Raw genomic sequence first — 23,075 nt, 5'->3', positions numbered from 1 at the left:
AATTGTACTGATTTGACACATCAATTATCAAATGCTAAATATTTTCCCTTTTGATTGAATTTTAGAACCCATTTCAAATATTTTAAAGCTGTTATTTTGAGTCAGAATATCAAATAATAAATAAAGTGGCTAAATCACCCCCAACTTGGAAAATTATATGAAAATTAACGATATTAAGGCTGAAAATCACAAGATTCGACTTACGCGGAAATTCGAGATACGCTTTATTTTGCGGCTGTTTTCGGTCCCCATTAACCGTGTACCTCAGGGACCGCCTGTACTTAGGTAGGAGATTTAGAGTGTCAGGTGGTGTACCTCGAATTTATCAACCGAAAGCAGCTCATACACTAATAAACATTGCGTGTAATATGGGCGGTATCAGAACCTTTTTCCAACGACGGAGGGAGGGGGTCGTAGTGTTGTTGCAATATGTGCTCATATTTTTGACAATTTGAAATGAAAAATTAGATGATATTTTTAATCAGCTATGCAAGAGTGTTAAAAACATTACATCAGACAGTTTTGCCACACAAATTGCATAACTTAAGGCGCTCAAACATTGTAACTTTATCTTCAATATGATATTTACAGATTACAACCAAGCCATTCCCAAAAAATCATTCCCTAAAAGTTATACCATCTGCTTACAATTGCCACATTCAGTGTTCACGCTCACAAACACGTCCAGCTGACCAGCGCCGAACGACACTCCGGTGGGGCCCGTTCTGGGAATCGTTACGAATCATGCACGCGAAACTCCTGGCATGCGTGGAGCGTGAAAATGACCCCCTCCCAATCCGCACGGTGTTGCCCATTTTCCGTTCCAATTTCCCTCCCACTAGCGGAGGGTGGAAAACATGGCCTCCGCCCGCGAGACACGGACATTGTGTCGTGGGGCTTCGTTCATTATACCTTCGCGTGCTCATTTGCGGAAGTGTCTGGAAGTGTCGCCCCCTGCGGGGTGGGGTAGTGCTGTGTTCGGGTAGGTTGTGTAAGGTGTAACCTGTTGGGCGGTTTGCTTGCGAGAAGATGACCGACATTACACCGAGATTGAGACCAATTAGCGACGGCGACACACCGACTCGACAAGGGCTTGGACATTGGGAAAAGGATTGAAAGTTCGTTCGCCTCTCCCCAAAATGTGGGTCACTTTTCATTCGATTAGAAAGCACCGAGTGAACGCTTTTTTTTCTAGTTTTTAATTTGGCGCTGGTGCCTGGTTTTGCGACAAACGCGGTGCGCGGTTATTATGGAATGTGACATAATATTGCTAACCTTCTATCATGCGTAACGGTAATCGGATCGGTAGTTCATAGATTTCAGGCGTGCGTTTTTGTTTTGCGATTTGTTTTTTCTTTCTTCTGTTTTGGGCGATGGACGAGGCCAACCGAGGACGTACGAAATTATTGCCCTGCCGGAGGAAGTGACATCACAGTCCAGGGACGTTACATTCCAGGCCGGCGGTGGCCGTCGTTAATTGGATTGCTGGGAATAAGGCGAGCTAGCCGGAGACTAATGCGACAATTTTATGCCACTGTTTATAATATATTCCTCGTACGGTTCGCGCGCCCGCGCCAATGTACGTTGCACTATTTCCCTGTACTTCTTCTGTGTTTAATGCATTAGCATTAGGCTTGGATGAGTTTTAGGTTGAAGCATAAACATGCGACGACACAAACAGACACTGGGTCCTTCTTGATCCGTGAAGGTGGAAGCAAACGTGAGGGTAAGTGGGCTTTACGCAGACGAGGTGGGACCAAGTGAACAGGTGATACATTTCACGCTTATTAAAAGAAATGGAGAGTATAAAGCAGGCGCTCAGAGCGGCTATGATCGCGTGATAAAATGGCAGCTTAGCGTGACCAACGCGTTGCCGCGTGTGTGCCGGAGCGTGCAAACGAAAATTTGCAAACGCGCCGTCCGACACGATCACGGGTGGCGGGCGAACGGGCCGCTGGCCATGTGCTCCCGGTGCAAAGGCTCATGTTTGTGTGCTCAGCGGGTTGGATTGCCGTTGCCTTAATCTGCGATCCGGAATGCGGTCCAGCTGTGGGGAAGGGAGGGACTTTTGCGATGATTGAGCCGGTTGGCATGAAAATGGAATTTAAATAGGCAAACGCGTGCGAGAGGGAGAGATAGAGAAATGCGTCTTGATTTCAATCGTAATAGAAATCAATTTACGAACCACGGTGGAAATCTTTTCGCAGATGACGTGTGTTTGTAATGAGTTTCTTTTTTTTTGTTGTTTTTGAGTCATCTTTTGAACATTTTTCTTTGATTTCGATACATTATGAAACGGCCGTATGCATTAAGACACATTAAAGTGATCTCCTCCGTTGAAGCAATACGGCCTATAGGGACCGTTCCTCTTAACTAAAATAAAAAAAGCTCTTCTAGATGAACAATTTGTAATTTGCTGTGGTTTATTTTAATTCGACCTCTACGAAGAATTGAACGCTGTTCAAGAGAAAGATTCTTCGTTCGTTGTATTTAATCCTTTTTCTATTACTAGTTGGATGATTCGTTGGTGGTGCTAGTAGTGTTCGTCGACTCTTCTGATGGCGTTTCCCAGAACGCATCGTCTTTGTGCAGCTCATGTTCTTCCAACTGACGAACTGAGGGTGATTTGAGTATCAATCCTTAAAATTGAAATAAACAAAAGCGACAGTTAGTAAAACATGTAGAGCATAATCTGTGGAATATGGAACAATAATACAAGAAGAACTGTTTGAATACGCCTAAAATTGTGCATCTCATAAAGCAAAGCCACATTTTTGGAATATTTTTTTGTTGCAGGAGAAATAAAACAAAATGAACCACATATACACAGAACAACAGCGCTTTCCATTAAACATTCAATGTGCACGGTACAAGAACGGTAGTGAACAGCGAGCTAGCCATGTTTCGTTTCACTAACCACCTTTTAAGCGCGCGCTTAAACGCAACATTTGTCTTGAGCGTCATGCTAGGCACGGAGTTAATATTCGGAGCTTGCTTTGGGCTTTCGTTTGGTTGCAGCTTCCACCAAAGTGCATCGCTGCACTGCTCCGATGCAGTTAGCTGCCCTCCGAACGTGTTCATTCTAACGATCACTCCTATCGAACAGCGCAATGCAACATGAAAACAGAGCTTTTGGAAGAGCGAATGTGTGAAGAACGAGCGATCGCTGATCGCTCCACTTACCGGTTATCAGCCCGCCAACAATGGCGATCACCATCGTTAAACCAATGGCCATCAGCTGGAAAGCACCCTGCTTAGCACCGGAACGGCCATATCCCTGTGAAGTGAAGGGAAATGGGATTAATAGAGCATTTCTTCTCATAACCTGCAAACCACTGCCTACCCCGATGACATATTCCAGCGGTTCCATTTCCGACGTGGCATTGGTGGCGTTCGGATTCTGCATCGCGGGGAAAATCGTAGCCAATGAGGTGCCGTATGTTTCGACACTTGCAAACGATGCATAAATGGCGGAGAAGATGGCCGACAGTACGGCGGGCATGCCGTGCAGGTTGTGCACACCGCACGTATCCGCAATGCGCAGGTTAGACAGTATGGCGGGCTAGATGTAAAAAGAAACGAAGAGAGAAATGAAGCTTTGAATATTTTGCAATGGTTTACAAATATCTAAAAAGTGTACGAAAAAAATGAACATATAAAAATAGATTTTTGTGTTCACGATCAACATCTGCATGTTTTTGCAATGATACTAATGAGCTGCTCTGCTGTCGTGCGCGGCAGTTTGTACGATCGCCTTCACCGATCTGCGTATTGATCCAATCATTATTGAGTGCTAAGTAGAGCACTTTGAGATCACTTTTTAGCAGCTCGGTGTGAAAATGATCCGAAAACATCCAGTCGTGTTGAGAGCAGGTTAAAATCTAAACCGTTGCTAACAGTGCGGCGAGCAGTGGAACAATTTTGTTAGCAGCATTTAGCAGGTTGCGCTGCTGATAAAACGTTCTACTGCCATGGTAACGGCGCACGGTTATGATATCACTAAACCACGTTTGTCTAAAACACTGTCTAAAAGAGTGAGAGTGAGATCGCTGGTTAGATAACGACGGGGTAAACAATCACATGAGAAACCACATTAGATAGCACACCACGCATACATACCGTAAGAAAGCGATAGCCCAGCACGGAAATAACGCCTGCCATAACGCCGACGATCAGTGCACCGAACGGGTGGATCAGCAGATTGCAGATCGATCCTACCGCCACACCGCCCGCCAGCGTCGAGTTCTGCACATGCACCATGTCCAGCTTGTGCTCGTGGGACACTAGCGCGGACAGCACGAACGTAGTCACCGTCGCTCCGGCGAGCGAAAGATACGTGTTGATGATGGCACGCTCCTGGTCCGCTCCATCGACCAGTGCCGAATTGAAGCTGGGCCAGAAGATCCACAAAAAGATCGTCCCGATCATGGCGCTGATGTCCGAGCTGTACGATGACCCTTCCAGCGGACCGGCCTTCGCCTGTTCCTTCTTCGGTCGTAGCATAAAGCTCACGGCCAGCCCGAAGTACGCACCGAATGCGTGCACCGTGATCGAGCCACCGACATCGGCCGCCTTTACCAGCTCCAGCTGCAGGTACTCGTTGCCAGCGAAGATCGCAATCTCCAGAATGCCCATGATAAGTAGCTGGATCGGTGTCGTACGGCCGAGCAGGGCGCCCATGCTGATCAGTACGGCCGCCGCTGCAATGTCCGCCCCGATCAGGTTCTGTAGCGAGATCGGTATGATGCCGTCTTCCATCTCGTAGCAGCCCCGCATGATGATGGCCCACTGGACGACCAGGGCGGCCACGAGCAGGTTCAGCCCGGACGCACTAAAGCCATACCGCTTCAGAAACGTCATCAGAAAGGCAAACCCGGCAAAGATCATCACGTGGATGTCTTGAAAGTCTGAAAAAATGATGGTAAGAATAATCCACGTATGAGATGCTGCACGTGATTACCGTCGTTGCAAACATTCGGTATTACGAGGATATTTGCGCAGATTTCCTCCCTCGGACTCGGCAGGGCTGTGGACTCGGGCTGTTTCATTTTTCACGGGCAACAGCTCCTTGGCGTAATCGGTGCAGAACCCGAACACGATTATAAAAACCACCTGCACGATCAGCAGCAGTGCGTAACCGGCCGTCGAGGATCCTGGTGTGTGCATGATGAGGCGTTGTTTGCTCCTTTCCGAAAGATCACTTTCCTAGAACCGTTGAACCGTTTGATGGTTTGAATAATTTGGTCACTTGCTTTTGGGGGGGATTCGTAACAAGTCCACGGAGCGCTAGCCGTGGTACATTTTTATCCGCGCACTGTCCAAACGGAACTGATTTCGGTGTCAGAAACGATGATAGGTTGATGTTGGTTGGGATTTGAGATTCGGGTTGTAAAGGTAGGACGGTTAGACGGGAATGTGGCTGCTATGCGCGCGGTGGATGATAATGATGTTGAACACAGTGGGAGAATGGGCGTGCTTTAAGGTGGACATAAAGAATGGGGCAATATTTGTGTAGAGCTTACTCATGAAATAGTGGTTCTTGTATAGAATATGGAATAATTTAAGCAACGCATATTTTACCACAGAGTGTTACTTTATTTAGAATCCTTATGCAAAGATAAATCCATCCCCTTTACCCATTGTGCACATGTCAATCAAACAACTCCATGCTGCCGGTCGCATCTACCAACATGGTTTGTGAAACATCTGAAGTGGCTCAATATCAACCTGCACGTCCAAACGATACCCCTTTTTTTTGCACGGCCAGATACATCCTACTCTACTTTTCCCACCGAAACCCTCAAACCCCCGACATTCCCGCTCCGTGCGCCAATTGGATTGAAAGGGAACATTTAAATTAGGAAAAGGGGGTAAATGAATTATGTAAATTTATACAAATCGTTAGCCCTCGCCTTTGCTACAACCCCTCTGGCTACTGCTGCTGCTGCTGCTGCACAGCTTCTAGTTTGACCGTGACCGTGGATTAGTGGAGTAGCTGTAATCGGTGCAGAACATAACCCCACGCCTTGCCGGAGGTACATGCTGCTCTTGAACGATTTTGACCAAACCAACCCCTCATGACCTATGCAAACCCCCCGGCGCAGTTCCGAATGTAAATTTCGAGTGGACGTTCTGATCGATCGAGCCGATTTCGGCTAGGTTCGGTTTGAAGATGAGCGTTCGATGGATGGATTGGATTGGTTCCACCGTACGTTGTGAGACTTTGTAGTAATCAAATATGGAAACGATTCGATTACTTTCACAAATGTCTGCTTACGGACTGGCAATTCAAATCCGGGTTGTCTGTAAAGTTAAAGAGGTTTTCCTGTGTCAATAAGGTAGAAAAACAACCATCGAAAACGTGACGCCTGCCGTCACGCAATCTCAAGTGTGGCTTCTGGAATGACGTGGCATTGCTCGACATGGTAATACATGGTTCGGGTTCATTATTGATGAAAAGTTGACTCGGTTGACTCCGGGTGAATGGAGCACCGGGGCGTTTGTTTTACAACCAATAAAACGAAGGTCTGCTCGTTGTTTTGGTTACGTTTCTTCGAAACTGATCTGGTGGTTTATTGATTTGTGAATCGATTCAAGGGGATGTAAGGATGTACAAGGGGTAATGCTTACAAACTACCGGCAGGATTCAATTTGCTGCTGTCGTGGGGTTGGGGGTAGCATGGTAAATGAAGTGTTTGTGTACGGCTGGATGGGCCGTTTAATAGGGAGCTCAGGAGCTGTACTCATCCTGCATGGCCGGCGTGTAGGAGGTAACGTTTTCGATCGGTGCATTGAGCACGACCTTGCGGAATATTAGATAGGCAATGCCGCCGAGCAGCAGATTCACGATGGCCACTATCGTAATGATGGCCCATGCAGGAATCATTGGTCCACCTGTAACGTGGAGAAGGGGCGTGTTGGGGGTTAGTATAAAGCCCGCGAAGCAAGCGTTGCTCGTTATGACTCACGTTTGAAGGTTCGGTTAATGGTACGGCGTCCGCGAAGAATCTTGCGACGTGCCTCGGTTTGATCCAAACACATGCTCAAGACAACTGTGGGGTATATAGAGATAGATAAATGGAAGGTGTTAGATGAAGTAGATATTTCACTGTGTCTCGCTGTGTTCCGCTGTTACACTTGGACGTGTTCAAAATATTAATTGTTACAGTTAAAACACAAAAATGGTCTGTTATTACTGGGCAACGGTTAAGTAATCGGGAACAAAAGAGATGTAACATCGTTTATGCATTCTGGTCAAAACTTCACTAAGAGAAAGATGCCGTATGTATGATAAGGCAAGCAGGAACTATAATTTGGGGTATAATACGCTGACCTACACTTTCGACCATCGAAATGACTTTACTTCCAAGTGACCCATAACACAACCGTTAAAATTACGTGTTATGGCTCAAGTTTATTACGTTCAGTTCGTTAACTGCATTCAGTTGTTATTTTAGCAAGTATTTACAATATGATCACCGTTTGCATTTATCTTTTCCTCACACCGATGAACTAATGCCACAGTTCTTGGAAATATTCTACCGATGAATCACACACGCTCACTTCAAGGTGATTGTGCCTTCCTGCGTGTAGTGGTTGCGCATTGATAATTACCGAGCATTAGGGTGAAGTAAACGGCTTTGTTTTTTATGATATGCATCTTGAAACGGCACTGGACTGGACACTTTTGTAGAATCACACAAAACAATACAAACGTCAACACTGTTTTAAGTTGCTTTTATTTCCAAAAGCACAAAATTTCTTTCACACTTAAATTTGTCAAACGATTCAACCTGCTACGAAGCGATGGATGGCACACAATAAGACCTGTTCCAATGTGGATGGTTACACCCTTACCGCTACGCTGTGCTATCGGTGGGCGATTGGCAAACGCGAGTACAGATAAGATAACGCACCTTTCCGCCCGGTACGGTGTGCCAGGGTTGTCCTCTCTATTTTGGGGCGAACTTGTCGCGCCGTTTAACGGACGCTTACCTTACCCGCGAGTAACGGCGAATGTGGCAAGATAAGATAAGAAACGTGTTGCACTAAATAGAGTGGATAAAACGACTACAAATTTATTGAAACCCATGCCGTGGGTTAGATGCGATGTGCCACACCAAAACAATCAAAACATTTGTGGAAATAGAGACGGTGCAAAAGAGTATGAGAGAGAGAGAGAGAGAGTATTTGCGGGTCTGGCTAGATTAATCGTCCAGTTGGCAGAGGCAGGCCGTTCCCCGCAGAACCCAATGCTCCAGCGGCATATCAGTTTCCAGCTCGAGGAACATGACAAAGTTAGTCGAGTGGCCAGTGGTGGATAGGACGCCACGCCGTTCGCTTGTTTTGTAGATGGGGCAGTCGTAACGATTGACGCGCTGTTCACTTTTTTCCGACTTCAGTATTGGGGTCATCGAGATGATTGGCAGTGTGTCGTAGAGGATGCGCGACAAGGGCTCATCCAGCCGCATGCTTTCCCGATTCCAACGGGCACCTTCCAGGTAGAGGCCCTGTTGAGATGATAAAAGCAGTTGCATTAGAAATTGCATTGTTACTAAATGAATTAGTAATTGTTAGAAAGTTAAGTGTCACATTAATACAATGCTTTGGCGAGTACTTACGTCGAACATTACGTAGTCAACGTTGATGAGTCGTTTGTCCTTTTGTAATGCAGCATTAAATGAGTTAGTTTGCGTCGTTAGAATGTTATTAGAATTGTGTATGTTATGTAATATTTGTATCTCATAGCATCTATATTTATGTGAAGCAAGATGACTTACTATCTATTTGCAACGTTAAACAATTTGCAGTGAAATATGAAATATTACCTTAACAAACGTTTCCACCTCGGTAGAATCTTTGACCGCTTCGTCCGACTCAAAGCTGGTTACATCGAAGTTCATTACCAGGTCATCGATGCGGAGCTTAAATTTGCGCGAGTGGTTCTGCATAATGCCGGTCAGAAACGACTGCGTAAAGTAAAACCCACTCATCCAGTACACGTTCGGTTCGCCCTCGTCGATCCAGCGCTGGAAGAAGGCTAACCGCTGCACAAAGTCGTTCACGTAGCTGCCGAGTGGCTTCAGCGAGGGATAGCTCTTCGACAGCCACGCTTTCGGTACGCGCGATATTTTCATCGCCCGGTAAATGTTCTCCAGCTCCGGTATCATGCTAATCTGGCCCTTGATGGCTCGCTGCACATCGATTAAGCTGAGGCGAATGTACTCTAGCAGCCGGTTGAAGCGCGTGAGCTCCTGGCGCAGCACGGTGTTCATCGAGTTTTCGTACTCGATTGGATACAGTTCGGCGACGGCATCGACATCGTACAGGGTGGGTAGCTTTTTGGCAATCTCGGTGCACAGCAGCAGCACCGGATCCTCCTTTTGTTCCGTGTCGGAGGAGGCCGTTCCGGCGAATAGGTGCGTTTGGGTGAGCAGAACTCGATCTAGCAGCTGCAATGAAGGAAATTAATCAGCCCATATTGAAGAACAGATACTACACAGGTACTTGTGATTCGTACTTACCGACGAGGTTTCATCAATATTGCGCGTGATGTCAGCGTTCTCGTGCAATCCAAACACCTCCGGGTGGGCGATCATTGGCATTGTGGAGATGTAGGCAAGTGCTTCAGTCTTGGTTGGCAGTACCGGTACTTTATAGCGGCCCGATTCCGTCAGGGGATAGTTTTCGACATCGATCGTGTCCTGGTTGTAGATTCGGTTCAACAGAGCCATCAGCAAACGCCGATCCTTATCGTCGGTAACTCGGCCTCCGTAATTACACTCTCCCGTAAGATAAATGTGTCCCTCGAATGGTATCTTGTGATACTGGTTCAGGAACATCTTCAGTTGCATCAGGGAGATCCTTTCGAGGAAAAATCGCTCATTTCGGTACAGTTTTAAGATATTTTGAAACTCAAATACTTACTTCAGATCGGATTCATTGAACTCGTAGGGGATGTTCCAGCCAAGTGGACCAAATTTGCATCGCTCCTGCACAACGGCGTGGAAAAATACCAGAGAAAACACTCCCCGAAGCCATATGTTGGCGAGTTGTTCATCGAAAGCGTCCGAGTAGAACGCGTTATTGGACAGTGGTTCAGTGGTGAAGATGCGTGTCATATTGTTCTTAACACCTTTCGGTGCTTCGTTCGTCATTTTGACGCTATTTTGCAGTATCGATACTGGAAACCGTCGACTGGGGTATGAAGTGCACCATAGCCGATACTTGGGATGGACCGACTCGTACAGGCTCGAGTCCATGCAAATTTTCTCCAGCTCGTCCATGTACGATTCGGCCACGTGACAGTTTTGCAGCACAACCCAGTAGCCCAGCTTGATCGCATCGAGTATAGTTCGCGTCGCTTTCGGTCCCTGGCCCTGTCCGAGCGAGATGACTCGACAGTCGTCGCTCATGTAGTGAGCGTTAGCGAACGTAAAGATGTTGTCCATCGGGTCGGAACCGGGCGAGAGCATAAAAATGAGCGGAATTCTCGGCGAACTATCACGGTACGATGTTTCCAGGTTGAATTGTGGCGGCTCTACGTACGTTTTGCCAATGTTCTGTACAATGAAGCGCTGCAAACCGGGAACGACCTTATCGGGCCGGAGACACTTCAACACGATCAGCTTGGTGATGTTTTCGTGCTGATCGTACGGCTCCGGCAGCGGATGGGCGTCGGGTTCGTTGAGATCGTTGTACGCTTTCCACTGGGCAATGTTTTGTATGATCGATTGGGGCAGCTCTTTCAGGGAAGGTAGCGCTCCGGCACGCACTATCTCCGACCAGCACTTGTCCGTGAGCCACTCGGGAGCTGGATTGGGGTAGGGGTTATCCAGCGCAAGCCCACCGGTCAGCAGGAAGGAAAGCTCTGGATCCTTAATGTCACCCCGGCCACGCATGATACCAAGACACAGCACGAACGAAAACATTAGCTTATCTTTCTCGAACAGCGAGCGACACACATTGTTGTAGATGGCCATGGTGAAGTAGTCGGTGAGATGTTTCAGACGCTGCTCAAGATCGTCGGACTTGGGCGAGTTTAGGATCGCCTGTACGAAGATATTCAAGAACCAGGTGAGGTTGAACTGGTACATTGGGTCAATATTTGCCAGCTCGGCGGTGCAGAAGAAAATCACAGCCGAATGGCGAGCCACCGGGATGTACTGTTGTCTGGCGGCATCAATTTCCGCTTCCGTCGCCACGGCTACGATCTGTTTCGCCTGTATCTCTTCCGACAGCTGCTTGCTGGAGGTGAGAATGTCGATCGCATTTTCGTCATCCAGTATGTTACCCTCCGCAGTGGAGAGTACCTGCAGAATCTTTGCCTCGGCATTGTACAGCGCTTCCTGGTTTTGGGCAGACTCGATGATGAGCGATTCCTTTTTCTCCTGCAGATCGGGACGCTCCTGAACGATGACCGTACCGAGCAGCTGCGACCGTAAGCCTTGCTCCGTAATCATGAAGTTCATCAGCGTCACCATGACGGCGGTTTCGGGCAGATAGTGAGGATTGCGCAGATTCGTCGTGATGTAAAACCGGAAGTTGTCGTTGTACTCGATCATACCGTCGCCGAACTTGATGTTGTACGATCCCTTCTGGTAGATGATGTTTTTCTCGAGGATGGAATTAAACCCGGAATCAATATTCTCGCCCACGTTCTCGAGCAGCACCGGATACCCATTGATGATGGCGTTCTCCACGATGCGCATATAGTTGGCTTCCATCTGCTGGATGATCTTGAGATTGTTTGCTTTCTCCATATTCTTAACCCACTTGTTAGCCTGCCCTTCGGGATCGATCATGAGCGGCCAGCGACGCGCATGCTTCACGATAATACCATTCTCAACGGAGAAGTTATCCGTCGGCAGGCCCCAGTTAGACCAGCTGCGGATTTGCAACGGATTGCCAAGGGTGGTGATGAGAGAGAAGGCTTCCGTACAGGGTATGCGTCGCGTGACGGCTTCCGCGTTCCATTCCTGTACGATCGTTGAGCGAAACTCGGTCGAGAAGCAGCCCAGGTACGCCACACACCCGGCAGCAAGCAGTACATCACCCACTACGTTACTAAGCGATTGGTGCAGATTGAAGGCACACTCTGACCAGCGCCGCTTTTCACCACCAAGTCCACCGATCAGTTGCTCGGCACGTATCAGCTTCTTTTCGCAGCTATCGATCTCATCCTCCAGGCGTTTCTTTTCGCGCGACTTTTCGGCAAAGAAATCGTTCAGCTTCTGCAGCTTGTCGAGAATTTCCTGCAGCTCGGCACGCTTCGAGTTGAGCTTTTCCATCTGCATCGCCAGCTCTGCTTCCGCCTCGGCGAGGGCAATCTTTTTCGGGGCGACAATCTTTGCGACACGGTCGTAGATTTCCATAGCCCGCACCCACCGGCACAGACCTTCACAGGCCATGGAGATGCTTTTGATTTTCTCGGGCACAAACTCACGATCGGCGATGTACCTGTTGCGAAGGAATAGAAGATTAATGAGTAAGCGTAGGAAATGAGTGATTGGAGGTGCGTCTTACACTTCTCGTATCTTCTTCATGACGGGTATAGGAATGTTGTCCTTGTCGAAGGTCTTTAAGCTATCCAAAAACTTGAGATCTCCCAGCATCTTTTGTGACGGTCCCCAGTAGTCCTCCACCAGATGGCCATCTGCAATAAAACGTATAAGTGAATCAAATTTCGATGTAGTAATTATCCCCTCAGTAACACTCACTCGGATCAGGCTTTCGGTCCGGCTTGATGCCACGAATGACACAGACGGCTTCCAGCACAAGCTTCACACCGGACGGTGGGTTCTTCATCGATTTTACCACGGTAATGTCAGCCGGCTTGAGCGTGTCAAGGGCAGAAAGTGCGGCTTCCAGTGCCGGCACTGCTTCCTGCAGGTCGCTCTCACAATCATCCTTGATCGCTTGAGCAGAGGCGGCCGCCTCGTTCGCTGCCGTCTCGTCCGCACCAACAATTTCTTTCTTCTTTTCGGCTTCGGCCGTCTCACGTTCGATGTTGACCATAATTTTCTCCGTCTCGTCGGACGTTTGCTTCAGCATCGGTTGCAAATCTTTCAGCTGGTCCTGCATGACCGACACCTGCCCGGCGGCAAAGTCCAGCTTCTCCAGACCGGTAGTGTACCGGTCGCGTTGTGTAATGGTTTCCGAGTACTTTTTGTGGTACAGGTCTTTGAATGATCGTAGCATCTCTAGATAGGACGTGGGCGTGACGTAGTTACGGCGGCCCAGCTCGAGGAAGAACCGGTTCGAATTCTCTACAACGCTTTCGTTAAACACAAGCACACAGTCGATCAACTTACACTCCAGCTCGGTCAGTTTGCGCACCTTCTGGTCCTTCTCGTCGACTGGTTCAACAACCTCGACGCTAGACGACTCGCGGGAGGACAACCGTTCCTGGCTGCTGACGAGATCCATCGAGCGAATGAAATATTCCGCCACCTTCTGCAGCGCATCATCGGGCCAAGCCGTAAACCAATCGATTGTGCAGCAGTTGATAAGAGAGGGATAGATACGCAGCCGCTTTTTGAACGAGTCCCCGATCGGGGAGAAGGCCAGCGCTATGTGCAGGTTCTCGCGCACACGCTCCACGAAGAAGGTGTACAGCGACAGTGCTGTCAGATCGATTGGCTTGTTCGTGGCCTGGACGATGATTTGCATTTGTTCGAGGATCACCGCCTTTTCCTCCGCCTGGAACAGATTGGGCAGGTCGGCCGTATTGAGCAGTGAGTTGATGTCTTCCACGAATGCTTCCTCCTTCGCCTGCGAGTCGTTAAAGAGAAACACGGTACGCTTGCCTTCGCAGCCCGCATACATGAGCAGCTTTTTCATATCCTCGCGCCATTCGTTGAGTGTGTAGCTGCGTGTCACCTCCACCTGAAATACGAGCGAATCGCCCATAAAGGATGCCAGCTTGACGGCGCTGCGCCGTCCGGATCCGCCGAGTCCCACCATCAGCAAATGTCCCCGAGGCATCTGCAGCACGCGCGAGACGCGTGAGATATGCTCAATCGCAAACCGGAACAGCACTAGGTTCATGGGCGATTTCGATCGTTCGTTGTACTCGGACAGATAGTAGTTGATGTTTTTCTCCAACTGTTCCCAATTGTCCACCTCGTCGTAGATGCGTGTTACCGCCGCGGGCTCCATGTAGTTACCGAACAGCAGATCGCGTATATGCTTGTCCGACACCTTCTGGCCCGGCTCAAGCCGATCGCCAAAGGCTTGCTCCATCTTCAGGCGTAGATGCGTCACGCAAGCATCGTCGACTAGGCGGAGAAGCTTCAACTTGTCGTCATCATCCACTAACCGGTCGCAAAACACGCGATACGATTCGTGCACCCAAAGCCGCACAAGTTTCTCCGGATCGGGCAGCTTTTTCGAAGGCAGCAGCACAATCCCCTGATACACCCGTGACACATCGCGCAGTGAGAACAGATAGTGTGATTTTGCCGGTGTTGGAAGGAAACTTTCAATCGCTCCACGATACACCGCAATGGCTGCTTGACTGAGCAGCTTGCTAAGGCGTGCCACGGGCTCCGGGAAGCCCTTCGCAAAGTGCCAATCGCCGATCGAGGAGAAGATGCGCATCAGTGTAGTATCCTCGAAGGAGTCCACTGATATGACGAACATGTGGCGATACAATCGCTGTGGAATGAAGTTACTGCCCCCGATCGGTCCCATAGCAGCGATGAGTAGCAGATCAATAAGCTCGATCTTGGACGTATCGCGCAAATCCGACCATATGCGATGGTCGAGCCAGGTACGTACGAGCTCTAGCGGTGGCTGCGAGCCATAATCATCACGTGCCGGCATGGCAAGATCGTCGATGAAGTTGACACACTCTTTCCCGACCGGTGGCCCATAAACACCTTTGCGCCGTCGATCCAGCTTACCCATGATCGTGTCCTGCACCTGTGCGGCCGTGCTGCGTGCCGAACAGTTAATAATGTTTGAGATGAATTTCGCTTTCGGCAGCTCGCGGATATAGTTGGAGATGGTAGCACTTTTGCCTGTACCGGTCGGACCGGCCAGCATAATTGGGATGCCGTTGCGAACGCACAGATTGGTCCAATAAAGTATGTAGCCAGTTTCTTTGGTCGGTATCATAAGCTCGGAAACTATGCATGATTCGGGCAGGACCACTTCCTCCGTCGTTTGCCAGGGCCACCAATTTTCATGCTCATCAAAGCGATAGTCCATAAAGTTCATCTTTTCCGGATACATTTGGCCACGGTTCAGGGAGAAGTGCTTCGGTTTCGGATGATCTTCATTGCCACCGTAAAGTATTTTGCGCAGCAAGGGATCGATCATCTTGCGCCCCTCGTTGGTAACAGATGAGAAGTAGCCCCAAGCGTAGCAGAACAGGAACGTCTGCTGAAACTGTATTTGTGTGTAATTTTGCATGCGTGTGCAAAAAATGGAGAAAAACTTGGAAAACATCTGAAAAGAAGAGGAAGTGATGTTAATGAAGTAACGAGTTTCGTGATCGGACTACTTCGTATTACCGAATAGCACTGCATCTCTGAGATTGGTAAGACGGTTTTAACCATTTTAAGAAACTTGAGCGAAGGTGGAATCAACCACTCAACAAGTTGCTCGAAAACGCCGATGCTAATCTCAGACACTCCTTTCTCTTCCAACACCAGCAAGAACGATTTGTGCAGAGCTATCCAGCCGAGCTGATGTGGCTCCATATAGATCATGCCGCATCTAGAAATAAATTCACAACAATTAACAGAAGAAACTTTGGCATTGTCCTCATACACTTACCGGGACACAGTAGCGGGAGAAGCTTGCTCCAGATCAACCGGCTCAAACACGAGGTTCATCAGCTTAGTCATCTGAATGATCTCGCCCGACATTAGGCAGAGCTTTTTGTTGTCGTCGAGCACCGTGTTCAGGTTCTCAATCCACACCGCATCAACCGGCCCATCGAAGAGAATCCATTGGCGCTCCAGACTCGTTGTGTTGACCATTTCGCGGAAAGTGTTCGCCAACACACCGTCGGACCATTCGTGTGAAGCCGGATCAAAGCTACCGTACAGTTGGCCCATCGAGATGGATTTGGGATTGATGATACGGTACTGTACGCCCTGCTCTTCACACTTCGGTCCCTTCTCGAGGCGTAGCTCGCGTAGCGTTTCGGCCAAAACCTGATAGGCCGTGGTTTTGCCTCCCATCGAATCGCCAACGATCATTAAACCGTGCCGTACGAGCATCATCTCGTAGATCTGCATGATTTTGTCGATGTACCAGGCTGTTGGTTGTAGCTTCCGCTTCACCAACCTCACCAGCAGAATACGCACAATATCGTCTCGGGCAGGCTGATTGTGAGATAATGAGGAGATTAACACGTGGTAGAGCAAAGAAGACATCGAAATAGGTACATACCGGAGGGAGATCAACCCCAGGAAATAGATCCTTGTAGATGCCTTCAAACAGTGGAATATCTTGTTGCAGAAACTTGGGAAGGTTCACATCAATGATAGCTCGCAGTACGATTTGATCCTCCGGCAGGTGGGGTTGAGCGCGACGCAATGAACCAGCCGCCATAAGGACTGATTTTACCGCTCGCATGCCGTAATCGTAATGGAACTGCGAGGATAGTTGCTCCGAGCAGAGCTTGTACGTATGTACAATCTTTTGTGCAAGTACGCGTGCATTATCGAACCCATTGGAATAGAGCGTGATCTCGCCGATCATTGCATAATCGGGCACCATCATGGCAACCGTACGAAACAGCACCTTCAGATTGTCCGGCAGCTCCGTGCGCCCGGCGTAGCCAGGATTCATCGTGATGAAAATGTTACACGAAGGATCGAGCTTCAGGTGCGTATCTTCAAAGGTAAACTTGACAATCTTCTGCGCGATGGCATGCTGAATGGTGAGTATCTGTTGCGCCACGACAGAAAGCACTTCCAGCTCGATACGGTTGAACTCATCGAAGCACGCCCACGAGCCGGACTGAGCGAGACCCTTGAAGAACTTGCCGAGCGCCTTGTAGTCCAGCCCGTCGGAACAGTTGAACACGACACACTTTTTGGCAACGGCTTTGGCAAGATCTTTGCATGTTTCTGTCTTACCGGTACCGGCAGGACCTTCCGGTGCACCACCAAGGTTGAGCTTGAAGGCACCCATCAGCGTGCGGAAGCATCGATCGGTGAGAGGGGTCGTAACGAGACGTCCAGTATTGCCGAGATACTCCATGCCGTACTTGAGGTCGGTAGTAACCATGCTAACACCGACGTAACTCTGCTTGTCATCGTCGTCTATGCGCCAGTAGTACCGTAGCTGTGAAAACCAGTTAAAATCGCCCACATCGCTGATCTGCTTGTCAACGAGCAATTTGACTATGTCGCGTGCGTGCACATCGACGACGATCAGCGCTTCGATCGTAATCGTTGCACCGGTGCTCAGATTTCCTCGCACTAGATCCACCAGCTCGGCGATCTGATTGCTGCAGGTTATAGCGAACTGCGGGAGCTGGCCCTGCTGGATGGCTTCTTCGGCCTCTTCGGTCCACTTGAGGCAGGATACAACCTGTACCGCTTGTCCGGGCCAGTTCAGCACCCACACCTTTCGCGGATCGTTCGGGTAGCGCTCGTACGATTGCCAGATCTGCTCCTTAACACTCTCCAGCATTACTGTTTCGACCTCCTTAAGCCATTTCTCTACCAAACCCTACCAAATGGAGTTACGAGTGATGAGCTGGCAAGGTAGAATAGTTTGATCGATTGATGCATACTTACATTAGCAAGATTCGGGTTAACCTTTCGAACACATGGTATCACTTCCTGTTCTGCCGATGTGATCGCAACAATTTCCATCTGCGGATCGAACTGCAGCGCGTGTATGCCCTCGAAGCACTTCTTCAGATGAGGCTGCACACGGAGCGGATCCTTGGTTTCGGACAAAATTTCCAACAACTCGTCGTTCGAGAGGAAAAAGAAGCGCGCAAAGAACAGCCGCTTCTTTTCGAGATACATGTTGAGACCCTTCTGTATCTCCTCTAGATCGGTGTACGCCTTCCGCAAGGTGTTTAGCAGTTCCGGGTAATCTGTCGCCTGAATGACGTGTGCATCGGACGTGGTGTGTTTCATGATCTTGCGGAATACGCGATCGACAGCCTTGAAGTGACGGCCCTCGGTTGGCATCTGGCGCAGGATGTCCTCGGAACTGAAAATCGGCTCGAGATACATCCAGGTCGCCTGCACCTGCAGCCAGGTATCGATAATGTCCTGCATGGAGATGAGCTTATCCTCCCAGTTGTTTGCTTTCGTGCCGAGCGCAGCGATATAGGGCGATCCTCGCATCGCCTGTGCCTTCAGAATGTGGTCGTCCAGCAGTGTTTGGATCTCGTCGACGGAGGATAGAATGTACATATCGCTGTCCCGGTACGGTACGCAAACGAACAGCACATCGGTCCACTCTTCCTGCATGTTGACGAGCTGAATGTTGAGCTCGTACTCTTTGCCGGCCGCATTCGAGATCTCCTCGAGCCGGTCCTGTATCTTGACGATATCGATCTCCACCATCTGGCTGAGCGAATTGTGCACGTCCGGGTTCACTTCCTGGCCGAGCTCTTCCGAGATCTGTTTCCAGTGGCGATCGCACAATCCCTGGCGACAGATCGACTCCAGAATTGGTAGATACACCTTAAACTTTTCCACCTTCATGCGTATCTGTTCCGCGACCCGCTTTGCCTGCGGGCTACCGGTAAGCTCCTTCAGCAGCACCGATATTGCGAGATACATTTCCTCGACCGCATTCCGTATGATGTCCGCATCCAGATCTTTGAACGGACCGAAGTACCACACCTCGTGACAGGTGTCGAACTTGTACGCCGTGTGCCACAGCTTCTCGATCGGTCCCATCTTTTCGATCATCTCGTTGAGCGACGGGAAGAACGACAGATCGATCTGCAGCAGGTTTTCGTTCGTGTTGATCTCCTTTGCCTCTCTGCTGCAATCCTGAGGAGCACAGAATAGGGGTTAGAAAGTACGCCTTAAGGTTGAAAGTGTAACATAGAGGCAGATACTTCTAAGATCTTCATTAGTCCATCCACTGTATCCACTTTATCGCGCAGATCGTCTAGTGAAAGCATTTCGCGTATCTCTCTCGTACGGAAGTGATCCATTTTTTTCTTCTCCGTCATGAGGTACTGCTCAAACTTGACTCGCCGTTCGCGTAGAGATGTTTCGAGATTATCACGCACAACGGATAATCGAGCACCGCTAAGATCGAGCACCTTTTCCAACTCCTTTGGCCACAGGAACAGACGAGAGTTGAGATTGATATCTTCCTCTGGAAAGAGCCAAAGAGGAAGGAACGTTAAATGTACGTCATCGTCATTGGACCTGCTGAGTGCTTGAGTGTTTCGAAAAAACCTACGGTCAAGAATAGCATGTGTTAACAGGAAGATAACACGCTGTGCGACCTGCTTGATCTCAGACGTCAGCTGGTACATGCGTTCCTCCCTGCATTGGGTAAGGTAGTTCTGCAGGGCCACCACTTCGGGAGTTTCCTTAGGTCTCTCGCCTGCATGCAGCGACATATCTTCAAACTCATCACAAATTCTGTAAACAACAAAGATGAACCAGTAAATCTTGATCTTGAAAGCCATGTCTAATGACGTCAATATTTACCTCCTATTATCCACTTGATTTAGTGTAATGAAATAGTTGATGACAAAGTTCTTCAGATCATTAACCAACTTTTCCAGTACCTTATTCAGCCTGCTGTTATCAAGCATGAATAGATTCAGCGGTATAAAGTCTCGCAGATAGTAGATCCCATTGAGCAGATCGGTAAACTTTTGGACCAGCTCTTTAAAGATATCCAATGGCGGTAGTTCCACTTGCGAGAAAATGCCCTCCGTTATAAGCTTCATCTTGTTTGCCAGAACCGGAAAATAGTACTCGTACATTGGGTAAAGATAAACCGTCGGTCCAGTCTGGTTGGCGATGACAATCTTCTTCACACGCTCGTACAACTTCTCCATATCGTCGTTGTCGGTGCGTATGAAGTGCAGGTAGCCGAGCTGCTTCTCATCCTGCGTTAAGTAGTACTCGAGTCGCGGTATCTTGTAGCCCACCTTCAAGATCTTCACGAAGTAGCTTTTGAAGAGATCGGGGAGCTCCTCCATGTACGGATAGATGATGATTTTACCACTGCTTTCAACAATGAAGGACGTTCTCCGTTCATCACCGTTCGTTAGCGCGAAATCGTCCGACTCCGAGGCCAGTATATCGGGATCATCATCATCTACCTGGTACAGGGAAAGATCACTTTTCTCGGTCGTTTTCTCAATATCTGTGTGGTGTTGGCCAACCACTGAGACGGTGAGTGTCATAAAGGGCTTCTTTCGTACTTTCGGCTCCTCTCCTGCCACATCACCATCCCGGTACACTTCCAGCGCCTCGACCAGATGGTCAAGACTCTTCTTGATAAGCTCCTGCAGATGGTAGGAGGTGAGTGCGTGTATGCAGTTGAAGAAGATTGTCCCTCGTCCACCGTGTGTAGAGTTGCGGGGCACCAGATCTTTCCAATATTTGCGCATCACGTCCACCAGATCAGCCACCCTGGGCATCCAGTCGTTGATTAAAATCTAGAACAAAATACACCGTACGTTAGAACCTCCCAATTACAAATTATGTGCGCGCTTACATCTCTCGTTATTCGGCAGCTGTTATGTATCATCTCCGTGATTTTATCGGCATGCATCGGTATGTCAGTACTGTAGAACTTGACCGAATCTACTACCAGCAGATTGCTGTACAGCTTGTGCCATAGCATGTTGATCGCTTGCAGCACGGGATGATTTATCATGAGCACTTCCTCGAGCCTGTTCTTGGCGAGCTGGATCGAGCACTTCCACGGCACTGGGGCCACCATTGTGGCCATGGGAAATTCGGGTGGCTCAATGGCAAGCTGTAGCCGCGATCGTTCTGCCTCGGAGCGCAGTATGTAGCGTAGAAACGAACGCTTCACGTAGTACCGATAGTCTTCCTGCAGGTCCATCAGCAGGATGATGAAAAATACAGCCTGATCGCGTGACACACCATGATCGGCATCGAAGAGGTAATCCATCAGAATCACCTCTGGATAAATGTTGGGCCACAGCTGTTCTTCTTCGGAAATAAATTTGTGTGCTTGTTTGAGATGGTTTAGACGCTGATCTATGCGGGGCAGAATTTTTTTGATAAGATGCGACGGGAAGTGCTCTATTTTGCGTACGTCCAGCTGATCGAGCACGTTCAGTGTACGCTGCTTCATCGCATCGTCAAAGAAGCACATCGCGTGCCGGAAGTTATGCTCGTACCGTTGCAATATTTTATGCTTTTGATCGTCGGGATGGACAGGTAGCAGTGCTTGCAGATATTTGAGCTTCCTGATAAAAAACATTTAATACAATTATTGGGGAATATTCGTGCAATACTTAAATACTTACATGCTCTCCGATTGCTTGAGTTTCTTGATGTATTGCTCATTACTAAGACGTTTCTTTTTCACCTTAACTTCGTAGACATTCTTGCTCTTGGATGTACACTTGGAAGAAAAGAAGGCAAACATATCATAGAGAATTAGTCACCAGTTAGACCTCAACATGACGAAACCTACAAACTGTGGCCTTCTCTCCTGTTCTTCCTTCTCCCGACGACGCTTCTCTGCCTCCCGTATGCTCTTGGCAATCATGCGATCCAGATGTTTCTGAATTTTTCGCAACGCTTCCTCGTTTTCTTCCGGCGTGCGATAGGCAAACTCATCGAATTGAAACTTTTGGGGGCGCTTTTTTCTCCACAGTGATGGTAACTTTCGGCGACCGGTCTCATCTGTACGGCCATACCGCCGGAAGAACTCATTACCGCGGAGCATCGGTTTGGTGAGTGCTAGATCGTGAAATATTTTCAATCGAAACCGTTTGTACACATCGATCATACGATCGGTAGCATCTTTAGCTTTTGCAGACAGTGAACCGCCACCATCACGAGCCGGTTCACCCCGACAGTAAACCTTTGAGGTCGAGGGCCGTGGTGTAGCTTCCGGGTGATGAAACAGGTTGACAGTTTCCGGTGGCAATAGTTCCGGATCCAGCGTACCATCTCCGCGCGGTGAAAGATGCAGACTGTAGTCCTTGGTAAAGCAGCTGGACTTGGTCGAATGAATTTTTCCTGCAAAGAGAAAAACCTGTAGATAAAAGGTGAAAGCATAGTTTGACTAACAGCCTACCGATTTGTTCTTCTATGAAGGACCGGGCCGGATCCAAGGGTAGCTCGTCCGGTCCATGGGAAAACTTATAAAACGGAACATCCTCAATGTGCCGTTTAAGTTTGGGTTTCGGTTTTTTTGCACGTCTCATTTTTTAAAAGTTGTTCTTATTCTTTTAATCAGTAAAATCTTTCAATTAGTTTAGTTAGACAAACTAGCAGCGTTAAAACCACCTTCACCATTAACTGCAGCCTACTTGAATGAAAAATTGTTTGCATTGTTTACTACCGGTAAACGAAGCGAATGTAGCGAAGCAATCATCTCCAATGGCAACCGGCTGGTAGGTTAAGCACGTGCTACACATGCAACACGTGGTTTGTTGAAATTATAGAAACGCAACCGAAACCTGTTGAGTTTTTGTTATGATCGGTTTCTTGTTGAAGGTAAACAAATATCAACAAGTGTTAAAAAACAATAAAATAAAAGTGGATCAAAATATTGTTGAATGTTGGAATTGGGTCAATCGAACGATTATGAGGGTGGCCTTTGAAGGTGAAAGTTTTGTTTGATGTAGAGCTACAAAGCATTCATCACAATGGATCGTTCTTTCAAAATTCAGTTTTAAATGTGTTTTTGTGGAACTTATTTAGGTTAGGAAGTTAAATTTAGAAATAAAATTTGCTTTGTGGTTCATACTCCAAATGTTTGAATATAATTAAATATCAGTTAAAGACACTTGCATTATTTGTTTTGAAATAGCTCAAATAGAATAATATTCGATAAATGTATATAATGATTGGGTTGGTGATATAATCATCATCTAGCACGAACTAACAACATGCCCGCCATGGGTT

At 48.2% G+C, this 23,075-nt stretch overlaps 3 protein-coding genes across 4 annotated transcripts; all 3 read right to left on the bottom strand.

Moving 5' to 3' along the window:
* Window positions 1-2,400: 2,400 nt before the first annotated feature.
* LOC120949843 (ammonium transporter Rh type A) lies at window positions 2,401-6,437 on the bottom strand. The gene is made up of 5 exons (XM_040367402.2): window positions 4,986-6,437; window positions 4,120-4,907; window positions 3,344-3,562; window positions 3,184-3,277; window positions 2,401-2,639 (listed from the first exon to the last, which is right to left on the bottom strand). Exons 1-5 carry the CDS (start codon window positions 5,164-5,166, stop codon window positions 2,509-2,511), a joined length of 1,413 nt encoding a protein of 470 aa, XP_040223336.2. The 5' UTR covers window positions 5,167-6,437; the 3' UTR covers window positions 2,401-2,508.
* A 97-nt stretch (window positions 6,438-6,534) lies between these two features.
* LOC120949844 (uncharacterized) lies at window positions 6,535-7,854 on the bottom strand. The gene is made up of 3 exons (XM_040367403.2): window positions 7,615-7,854; window positions 6,969-7,052; window positions 6,535-6,894 (listed from the first exon to the last, which is right to left on the bottom strand). The coding sequence occupies exons 1-3, from the start codon at window positions 7,658-7,660 to the stop codon at window positions 6,731-6,733; spliced, it is 294 nt and encodes a 97-aa protein (XP_040223337.1). The 5' UTR covers window positions 7,661-7,854; the 3' UTR covers window positions 6,535-6,730.
* Window positions 7,855-8,053: 199 nt separating this feature from the next.
* On the bottom strand, window positions 8,054-22,421 carry LOC120949842 (dynein axonemal heavy chain 3). 2 transcript variants are annotated; one of them, XM_040367401.2, is made up of 17 exons: window positions 22,243-22,421; window positions 21,634-22,184; window positions 21,464-21,561; window positions 20,680-21,403; window positions 19,659-20,620; window positions 19,405-19,589; window positions 19,052-19,317; window positions 17,763-18,983; window positions 16,405-17,694; window positions 15,784-16,337; window positions 15,519-15,723; window positions 12,720-15,453; window positions 12,526-12,655; window positions 9,928-12,459; window positions 9,525-9,864; window positions 8,829-9,452; window positions 8,054-8,510 (listed from the first exon to the last, which is right to left on the bottom strand). In XM_040367401.2, exons 1-17 carry the CDS (start codon window positions 22,370-22,372, stop codon window positions 8,208-8,210), a joined length of 12,849 nt encoding a protein of 4,282 aa, XP_040223335.2. In that variant the 5' UTR covers window positions 22,373-22,421; the 3' UTR covers window positions 8,054-8,207. The 2 variants fall into 2 exon arrangements, with proteins under 2 accessions (XP_040223335.2, XP_049461762.1); XM_049605805.1 differs by lacking the exons at window positions 20,680-21,403; window positions 21,464-21,561; window positions 21,634-22,184; window positions 22,243-22,421 and adding an exon at window positions 8,622-8,660 and having other exon boundaries at window positions 19,405-19,665.
* Window positions 22,422-23,075: the final 654 nt, after the last annotated feature.

Source organism: Anopheles coluzzii, chromosome 2 (genome assembly GCF_943734685.1).
Source record: "Anopheles coluzzii chromosome 2, AcolN3, whole genome shotgun sequence".
NCBI classification, from domain to species: Eukaryota; Metazoa; Arthropoda; class Insecta; order Diptera; family Culicidae; genus Anopheles; species Anopheles coluzzii.
The sequence above is the reverse complement of the archived record's forward strand: the minus strand, read 5'-3'. Positions and strand labels throughout refer to the sequence as shown.